This window comes from Cebus imitator, unplaced genomic scaffold, assembly GCF_001604975.1.
Source record: "Cebus imitator isolate Cc_AM_T3 unplaced genomic scaffold, Cebus_imitator-1.0 Scaffold47, whole genome shotgun sequence".
Lineage (NCBI taxonomy): Eukaryota > Metazoa > Chordata > Mammalia > Primates > Cebidae > Cebus > Cebus imitator.
In genome coordinates, this window is record NW_016107362.1 from 139,166 (window position 1) to 149,795 (window position 10,630).

A 10,630-nucleotide genomic window follows, 5' to 3' on the forward strand; every position below is an offset into this window, starting at 1 on the left:
AAAAAAAAAAAAAAAAAAAAAATTGCAACATTACCAAATTCCTTTGGAACTATCTCCTGAAATTTGAAGTGTCTTAACTTTCCTCTAGAACTCAGCTCAAGAAGGCTGGGCAAGATGGCTAATGCCTGTAATCCTAGCACTTTGGGAGGCTGAGGCAGGAGGATTGCATGAGGCCAGGAGTTCAAGACTAGCCTGGGCAACATAGTGAGACCCCCATCTCAACAAAAAATAAAAGTTAGCTGGCTGTGGTGGCACACACCTGTAGTCCCAGCTACTCCAGAGGCTTGCTAGATCCCAGGAGTTCAAGACTGCAGTGAGCTATGATTATGCCCCTGGGCAGCAAAGTAAGACCCCATCTCAAAAACAAAAAACAAAAACAAACCACAAAAAAACTACCAAGCTCAAGAACCTAACTCATACAGTCACACAGGCCAGTCACAACGGCTCACGCCTGTAACCCCAGCACTTTGGGAGGCCAAGGTGGGCAGATCACCTGAGGTCAGGAGTTGGAGACCAGCCTGGCTAGAAACCACATCTCTACCAAAAATAGGAAAATTAACTGGGTGTGGTGGCACATGCCTATAATCCCAGCTACTTGGGAGGCTGAGGCAGGAGAACCGCTTGACCTGGGAGAAGGAGACTGCAGTGAGCCGAGATCACGCCACTGCATTCCAGCCTGGATGAGAAAGCAGGATTTCATCTCAAAATATATAAATGAGTATGTAAAGTTCAGGCGGGTGGCTCACACCTGTAAGCCCAGCACTTTGAGAGGCCAAGACAGGCAGATCACCTGAGGTCAGGAGTTTGAGGCCTGCCGGCCAACATGGTAAAATCCTGTCTCTACTAAAAATACAAAAATTAGCCAGGTGTGGTTGCACATGCCTGTAATTCCGGCCATTCAGGAGCCTAAGGCGTGAGAATCACTTGAACCTGGGAAGCAGAGGTTGCAGTGAGCAGAGAGTGCGCCACTGCACTCCAGGCTGGGCGACAGAGACTCCGACTAAAAACAAAACAGCCAGGCACGGTGGCTCATGCATGGAATGCCAGCACTTTGGGAGGTTGAGTCGGGTGGATCACAAGGTCAGGAGTTCAAGACCAACCTGACCAACATGGTGAAACCCCATTTCTACTAAAAATACAAAAATTAGCCGGGCATGGTGGCGCACACCTGTAATCCCAGCTACTTAGAGGAGGTTGAAGCAGGAGAATCGCTTGAACCCAGGAGGTGGAGGTTGCAGTGAGCCGAGATCGTCCCACTGCACTCCAGCGTGGGCGACAGAGCAAGACTCCATCTCAAAAAAACAAAACAAAACAAAACAAAACAAAAACAAAGAAGAACCTCCCTCATACAAATATCCTCAGAATCCCATGGCATTTACTCTTTGCCTCTACCATTTTTATCCATCCTTTGCCTGCCCTATCTCTCCAACCAATTAAGCCTTTTGGGGCTGTAGTCAGCATGTTCAATAACTGTCACTAATATACTCACTGGGAAATAAGAGTATATAGTCTTGGCCGGGCACGGTGGTTTACAGTTGTAATCCCAGCACTTCAGGAGGCCAAGGTGGGCGGATTACTTGAGGTCAGGAGTTCGAGACCAGCCTGGTCAACACGGTAAAATCCTGTCTCTACTAACAACACAAAAAATTAGCTAGGTATGGTGGGGTGTACCTGTAATACCAGCTACTAGGGAGCCTGAGACAGGAGAACCACCTGACCTGGGAGGCGGAGGCTACAGTGAGCTGAGATCACACTACTGCATTCCAGCTTGGTCAACAGAGCAAGATTCCATCTCAAAAAAATAAAAAAGCCCAGGCTCAGTGGCTCATGACTGTAAGCCCAGCACTTTGGGAAGCCGAAGTAGGCAGATCATCTGAGGTCAGGAGTTTGAGACCAGCCTGGCCAACATGGTGAAACACTGTCTCTACAATACAAAAATTAGCCAGGCATGGTGGCACATGCCTGTCATCTCGGCATCCAGGCCATTTTAGAGGCCGAGCCAGGAGAATTACTTGAACCTGGGAGGCAGAGGTTGCAGTCAGCCAAGATCAAGCCACTGCCCTCCAGGCTGGGCGACAGAGCAGAGACTCCATTTCAAAAACAAAACAACAACAAAAAACAATCTCCCTCATACGAATACCCTCAGCATCCCACAGCATTTACTCTTTGTACCTACTATTTTTATCTATCCTTTGTCTGCCCTATCTTTCCAACCAGTTAAGCCTTTTGAGGGCTGTGGTCAGTATTTTCAATAACTGTCAATAATGTATTCACTGGGAAAAAAAATAAGAATATATAGTCTTAGCTGGGCATGGTGGCTCACACCTGTAATCCCAGCACTTTGGGAGGCCAAGGTGGGCGAATCAGTTGAGGTCAGGGGTTTGAGACCAGCCTGGCCAACATGGTAAAATCCTGTCTCTACTAACAATACAAAAAATTAGCTGGGCATGGTGGGGTAGCCTGTAATCCCAGCTACCCAGGAGGCTGAGGCATGAGCGTTGCTTGAACCTGGGAGGCAGAGGCTGTGGTGAGCTGAGATCATGCCACGGCACTCCAGCCTGAATGACAGAGTGTATAGTCTTTAAGAAGGGGTGGTAGAAGGCCAGGTACAGTGGCTCACTCCTGTAATCCCAGCACTTTGGGAGGCTGAAGGAGGTGGATTACCTGAGGTCAGGAGTTCAAGACCAGCCTGACCAAAATGGTGAAACCCTGTCTCTACTTAAAAAAAAAAAAAAAATTTTTTTTTTTAAAAATTAGCCGGGTGTGGCGTCGGGTGCCTGTAATCCCAGCTACTCAGGAGGCTGAGGCAAGAGAATCGCTTGAACCCAGGAGGCGAAGGCTGCAGTGAGCCGATATCGCACCATTGCACTCCAGCCTGGGCGACAAGAACAATACTCGTCTCAAAAAAAAAAAAAAAAAAATGAAGTGCTGACAGGCCAAGCATGGTGGCTCACACATCTGTAATCCCCACACTTTAGGAGGCCAAGGTGGGAGAATCACTTGCACCCAGAAGTTCAGACCAGCCTGGGCAACATGGTGAAAACCCATCTGTACAAAAAATACAAAAATTAGTTGGACATGATGGCAGACGCCTTTAGTCACAGCTACTTGGAAGGATCACGTAAGCCTGGGGAATTTGAGGCTACAGGGAGCTGTGATCATGCCACAGCATTCTAGCTTTGGTATCAGTGAGACTCTGTCTCAAAAATACACAAAAAGGAAAGAAGATAGGGGAGCCCAGATGTGTCTAAACCTATGCCCAATGGACAGAGCTCAAAGTCTTTATAACAGTATATACAAGGAATTCACCCCAAATAGTATTACCTGCACAGACTTTGATATTTTTTTAATCCAATCTATAGGTTTTCCTTGCTCAACCTATTCCAGAACCCATAAGAAACACTAAATATTCCATAAAACTGTAACTTACGTAACTTTTAAAAACACTTGAAAAAATAAAATAAAAATAAATAAAAACTTTAAAAGCCATTTTTCTACGGTTTATTTGGAGACAGTGTGTTGCTCTGTCACCCAGGTTGGAGTGCTGTGGCAGTCACTGCTCACTGCAGCCTCAACCTCCCAGACTCAAATGATTCTCTCCTGCCTCAGCCTCCCAAAGTGCTGGGATTACAGATGTGAGCCACCATACCTGCCTCTAGTCTTAAACAACTGTTCAAATTCTGGTTACATTCAGTTCTAGTAGATAATTTTACCTTTTTATTTAAATCAAAAGGGAGAAATTTTAAAAGAAAAACATTAAAAAGGGGAAACAAAGTCTTAAAACATTCAAAGTCAGTATGTATTTTTTGTGCCTTTATGGTTCATGTCCATTTATTCTTTAAATTATCTTACACATCTGATACAGTTAAGTCTCAAAGTGTTCTTTTTTTTTCTTTTGAGATGAAGTTTCGCTCTGTCACCAGGCTGGAGTGCATTGGCACAATCTCAGCTCACTGCAACCTCGGCCAGGAATCATCTTCTTTTTTCATTTTTGAGACAAGGTCTTGCTGTCGCCCAGGCTGGAGTGCGGTCACATGATCACAATTCACTGCAGCCTTGACCTCCCGAGTAGCTGGAACTACAGGCACACACTACCATGCCTGGCTGATTTTTTAAAAATTTTAGTAGTAACAAAGTCTCCCTATGTTGCCCAGGCTGGTCTTGAACTCCTGGCCTCAGTCGAGCCTCAGCCTCCTAAAATGCTGGAATAAAGGCATAAGTCACCACACCTGGCCCATAAATACTCTTTTTAAAGAGTTTTGTCAGACTAGCCCAGTCAACATGATGAAACCCCATCTCTACTAAAGATACAAAAATTACCCGGGAATGGTGGTGGGCGCCTGTAATCCCAGCTACTCGGAGGCTGAGGCAGGAGAATAGCTTGAGCTCGGGAGGTGGAGGATGCAGTGAGCTGAGATCATGCCACTGCACTCTAGCCTGGATGACTGAGCAAGAGACTGTCTCAAAAAAAAAAAAGTTTTGTCTACATGGTTCTCAGCATATAGCAGTCTGAAGACATTTTTAGTTGATGCATCCAGCAAGAAGAGATACTGGGGAGGTGGGATAGGGGATATGCAGTGCTAACTGCATATACTGGTAGAGGTCAGGGATGTTGTTAAACATCCCACAATGCACAGGAGAGCCACTCAACAAAGAGCTATCTGCCCAAAATGTCAATACTGTCAAGGTTAAGAAACCCATGGTCTACAGAAATCAAAAGGTTTACTTTTAGAAATTTGCAACTACTTCTGGTATAGAATAATCTAGATCAAGCTACATCAAATATGTTAAAATTTTAAAGGAAGGCCAGGCGCGGTGGCTCACGCCTGTAATCTCAACATTTTGGGATGCCAAGGTGAGCAGATCACGAGGTCAAGAGATCGAGACCATCCTGGCCAAGATGGTGAAACCTCGTCTCTACCAAAAATACAAAAATTAGCTGGGCATGGTGGCGTGTGCCTGTAGTCCCAGCTACTCAGGAGGCTGAAGCAGGAGAACTGCTTGAACCCAGGAGGCGGAGATTGCAGTGAGCCAAGATCATACCACTGCATTCCAGCCTGGCGCCTGGTGACAGCGCAAGCCTCTGTCTCAAAAAAAAAATTTTTTTAAAGGAAAATAGATACAAAAATCTATTTAAATGATAACAGAAAACTTAATGCACTATAGTAATTTTCATGAAACCAATTTGTTTATGCAACAGATTTAAACATTCTCTATGAGAATACTAGAAAATAATACCAAAGTGCAATTACAACATGAAAAACCAACAAGTGCCATAATATATATAGCATAAGACCAAGCAAGAGTAAATGCACTGATTTAAGGATGTTTTATTTCATTAGTTTCAAGTTTTAAAATATTTTACATGTTGAAATTCAAGTAAATCTGGCTGGATGTGGTAGCTCATGCCTATAATCCTAGCACTTTGGGAGGCTGAGGCAGGCAGATCACTTAAGGTTAGAATTTGAGACCAGCCTGCCCAACATGGTGAAACCCCGTCTCTACCAAAAAATGCAAAAATTAGCCAGGCATGGTGGCAGGCAGCTGTAATCCCAGCTCCTGGAGAGGCTGAGGCAGAAAAATCACTGGAACCTAAGAGGCAGAGGTTGCAGTCAACTGAGATCCCGCCATTGCACTCCAGCCTGAGCGAGAGAGTGAGATTCCTTCTTTAAAAAAAAAAAAAAGAAGGGAACACTATTTCAATGAGATTAAACTGTGTTTAAATCCTTTAACCAGTAATACAAACTAGGCTCGATTTTTTAAAATAAATAAAAGCATGCCTACCCTTGGAAAGTCATGACAGCATGGTATAATATGAACACAAGCAGACCTAGATTCAAATCCCAAGTTCCATGTTTGCAGACAAATAATTTAACTTGCCTGAATCTCTATTTTCTCATCTAGGAAATAGGAAATCTAAAGAACTGTTCTTGAGAATTAGCAATAATGTATAAACAAATGATACTAAGAACAACTAGACATTCTACAAATGGCAGCTAGTTACTAACAGCAGCATTAACTAATAGTAAATTATACAACCTATGAATAATTATCCTTTTTTTTTAAGATGTGCCTCTTCAGAGGGTTTATATCCTCATAATCAACAATTTACTTATTTAATCCAACTCATAAAATAATTGTAAAATGTACTTTATATCAATATTCCATACCTAACAACTCTGGAATATTATTTAAAACTACTTAAAATTCATACTCATATTTAAAAATAAATATCTAAAACAAAGAAAATAAATATTAATAAATTAAAAAAAAACATCTGACAAATTTCCAAACACTGTCTTAAGGGAAAGAGGCCAAATGGTGCCTTTGAGTAAATCACATTCGTATGACATAAAATTCAAAAAAATCTATACCCCATGCTCCAGAGACCCAATTCCCCTACCAGAAAGCAATCAATTTTACCAATTTCTCACGAAACCTTTTACCTACACAGGCAAATACACATATTTCCCTCTGTTTGAAACAAATGGTGGCCTCTTCCACACTATTCTGCACCTTGCTTTTCACATTTATCTTGTTGGCTGTAATTTAATTAACACACTCTAAGAATGGCCACCAGAATCCAACAAGCATCAGCTATCTTTACAAAAGCACTTAAAAGGCTACCCCAAAAAGTCCTTAAATCAACCAGTGTTCTTAGTAAACACAAGCACACAAGCATATGAAATAAACTTTGGTAAAGTGCGGATTTTATAAAAGTGACATGATGAAATAGTTATTTGATCAGCCATTCAAAAGACTGGATTTACACACTTAAAAAGGAAACATATGGACTATACTACAAGTCCTTCAATGAGTTGAAAATAACAATCTACTTACAGATCTGGGACACTAAAATATAAAAAAAAAATGGTGAAAATAAGCTATTTATTGGTTATATTTATTCCAAGATTAAATGATGTGCTCTTTTCCTAAATGTTCTTTGCAACTTATTTTCCTGGAAGAAGTTTCTTTCCATATTTATATAGGTACTGTTCTAAAAAACAAACAAACAAACAAAAAACTGTTTGCCTTTCCTGTTTTCTTCTTCTGAAACGCTTATGACACTTATTTGAAGTAAGGCTTCATCATCCCTTATGTATAAAGAGCAGTGTTATTCTAACAATATGTATTACTAGAGAGCAATACAAGTATTTCTGGTAATCTTCAAGTTAAGTACTAAGAATATCATGGTGAAAAGTCAGCTCATAAAAAGAAAAGAGACCATATTAATTACTAGAGCAGTAACTTACTACTTTTAAGTAATAGAAAATAAAGCATTAAAAGTCTATCAGGTTTCAAGCTTGTACAACCTTACTAAACAAGAAATGTTTTAGGTTGTTGGCAACAATATTAGCTGCTGTCTCCCATTAGAAGTATATATGTCAAATATCCTGGAATACATTTTCATATTAAATGAGTTAAAATTGCTGTTTCACTGTATCAGTACAGACACTTATGACTCTATTTCTGCACTGTACCACAAAATACAAAGTCATCCCTCCATTCAGAGTTTTGGCATATGAACAAACACAGAGGTCAGAGTTCATACACATGCTCTGTAAAACTGATCATGACTTACATACTAATACTTTCAAGAAGTCTATTTGTCATTTTTGAATTTTAAACAATTTTTTCTCCATGTCTACTCATCACATACTTAGAATCCTGAATTTCACAAATCATTATTGACATTACCGAAGTATTAACCGTAAAAGAAAAACACAAAAGCAATGATATATTCAATAATGGTACGTGAATCTTGAAAATAACCATTTTCTGTATTACTTTTTGTTTAATCCATGTGGGGAAGACAATCTGGTACTCTTGTTGATTTTTGGTATGAAAAACTGTACTAATACTTATGTAATTCTAAGTCAAATTACTAGAGCATTGTGAATATCTTAAGTAAACGTACTAATGTATCTAAATTCTGCAGGATTTAAGAGCAACGGGAGGCAATTTTTTTGAAAATCTGCTACATCGTGATAAATCTACTCAATAAAGAGATAAAACAATGTATTAATCTGGTGAAATCCCACGTTTTTAATAGGTCTACTTTTCAAAAGTAAGAATCAAGTTAACTATGAGGGACATCATAATGAAGTTTCGTGGCACAACACGAGTCACAGAGGTACTCTCTTAGGACAGTCTCTCTGATCTGTAACTTGTAAACAATATTTTGAAATAAGCTACTCTTACATTCCATTATTTTTTTTCTAACTAAAAATATTTAAATGTCTTTAATACACCAAAAACCTTGCCTTTGCCCACTCAAAGACTGAGATGTCGATAAAGACGAGGCCTAGGAATTTGCGGGTTAAGTGGAAAAGAGATAACAATCTCATTTGGAATTAACTTGCTAACTCAGGTGAAAATTCCCTTATCCCTGCCACCAAGTAAGACAGTATTCTATTATTCTCCCCTTGACTCCTAACACCCAACTAAGAAGGACTAACTCTGAATGTTCTTCCTTTTTAATCGATACCTAAGGACTCACCGTTCCTTTCCTAAGAAAAGGACGGTGAAGGCCTGACAGGCAATAACCCAGAATATCCTCAAAAGTGGGCCTTAGAGCAGCACCGGCTCCTCGGATCCAGTTACCACCTTTCCCCTTCCCCCAACCCACTTCCCGGGTTTTCTCGGGCTCGGCCTGCTCCCTCCCCACCCCAGAGCCACACTTCCAGCTGTGGCCACCGCCTCGGGTTCTCTCCTGAGGTTTCAACGCGCCGAGGAGTTCCCCCAGTCCATCAGTTCCCCAAACTGTGTTCCACCCCAGACCCCCCGCCCGCGAGACTGTCCATCCTAGCGCTATGGGAGGGGAGGGGAAGGCGGCGGAAGGAGGAGGGGAGCACTACAGCTTCCCAATAGGCAGAAGGGCGGCCGCAAGGAGGGCCACCCAGGGACTACCGGGGATCTCGGGGTCACAGCTGGGAGGACCCTCCCGCCCCGGGCAGAGGTGGGGGATGTCCGGGAGTTCATTTCTGACCTCCTCGCTCTTCAGCACCTCCTTGAACTCCCGCTTGATTCGCTGCACCGCGATGTTGGCCATGTCTCCGCCCGCAGCTGATTCGTACCCGCCTCCTCCGCCACCGCTACGACCACCGCCACCGCCGCCACCTCTTCCTCCACCGCCTCCTCCCTCAGCGATTCAGACCCGAGCACACGAACACTGCCACTACCACCCCGGCCGCCGCGCTCTCCTCAGTGTGGAATCACCTCCGCGCCCGGCCACCAAAATGGCGCCGGGTCCGCGCATGCGCACGACGCTGACCCGGCCGGGCGGCGCAGCCGCTCCCGTTGTAGCCCCCATTCGCCCGAGCCACGAGCGCGCGTCTCGTCTGGGGCTGCGGCCGCTTGGCTCCGCCCTGCCGGCGTCTGGAGCCCGGAGGGTGCGCCTTCCAAGCTGGCCGGGCCCTCTGGTCCTCCCCGGCGCCTTCGCTTCTGTTTAAACCCGGGTGCTGTGGTCCGGGTTGCCAGCCGCTGGCCTCTGACCGAAGGTTCGGGCGCAACCGAACGGGTTCGCGAGGCCGCAGCCGGCTGGAGCGCCTTCCTGACTCAGCTAGACCCGGAACCCGGTGGCTGAACGCCGTGTCTAGTGCAGGAAAACGCTCTCCTGGAACTCGATCCGGCCCATTTTCAGTTGATGTAGCCCCAGAAAATCCGCTGCAGTCGTTTTTGTTGTGCAACATTTATAGTACCAAGATTATTCCCACCATCTCAGGTAGCACAGATTATTGAATTAAGGCTGGTTATTGTTGAATCAGATCCAGCTTATTTGAGACAGGTATGCGTGGAGAGGCCTGAGGATGGATCTAGAAGCCAGATGTTGATCTTTGACCTGTTTAGATAATACAGAGCTTGATACACACACACACACACACTCTCTCTCTCTCTCTCTCTCTCTCTCTCTCTCTCTCTCTCCTGTGCCCATCCCTAGAATGCGGGGTGGGCCCAAGACACACACACACACACACACACACACACACACACACACACACACTGTCACTCCTGTGCCCATCCCTAGAGTGTAGGATGGCCCCAAGAGACTCTCTCACTCTCATTCATTCTTGTGCCCATCTCCGAACTAAAGCATGTGAAATTTCATATATATTAAAGTGAAAATTGGAGAAATAGAAACAATTACAGTGCCCTTCAGGGCACTGGGAGTCGGGGAGGGGAGCTTTACTTCCGTAAACCTAGGCCTACAAAGGTGCCTGGTGCTAGTAGGCACTCAATAAATATTGAATGAATAAATGAGTACACGTAAGAGTAAAATGTTTTGGCTGCCACGGCAGATCACTTGAGGTCAGGAGTTCGAGACCAAGCCTAGCCAACATGGTAAAACCCCATCTCTACTAAAAATACAAAAATCAGCCAGGCATGGTGGCGGGGGCCTGCCATCCCAGCTACTCTGCAGACTGAGGCGGGAGAATCGCTTGAACCCCGGGGGCAGAGGTTGCAGTGAGCGATATCGCGCCACTGCACTCCAGCCTGGGCGACAGATCTGTCTCAAACAAAACAAAACAAAAAGTGCAAAATATTTTAAGTGGAAAGTCTGTTTGAAAGTGGTTTCTGGCCGGGCGCGGTGGCTCAAGCCTGTAATCCCAGCACTTTGGGAGGCCGAGGC

At 44.0% G+C, this 10,630-nt stretch overlaps 1 protein-coding gene across 3 annotated transcripts in view; it reads right to left on the reverse strand.

The window, feature by feature from the left end:
* Window positions 1-9,334, reverse strand: part of UBE2K (ubiquitin conjugating enzyme E2 K) — an 82,134-nt gene extending 72,800 nt beyond the window's left edge. For 2 of the 3 annotated variants that reach the window (XM_017527247.2, XM_017527245.2), the window contains exon 1: window positions 8,990-9,334. In XM_017527247.2, the coding sequence (XP_017382736.1) occupies window positions 8,990-9,052 (63 nt within the window). In that variant the 5' untranslated portion in view covers window positions 9,053-9,334. The remainder of the gene's footprint in view (window positions 1-8,989) is intronic. The other variant, XM_017527248.2, reaches the window with a different exon arrangement.
* Between the last annotated feature and the right edge of the window lie 1,296 nt (window positions 9,335-10,630).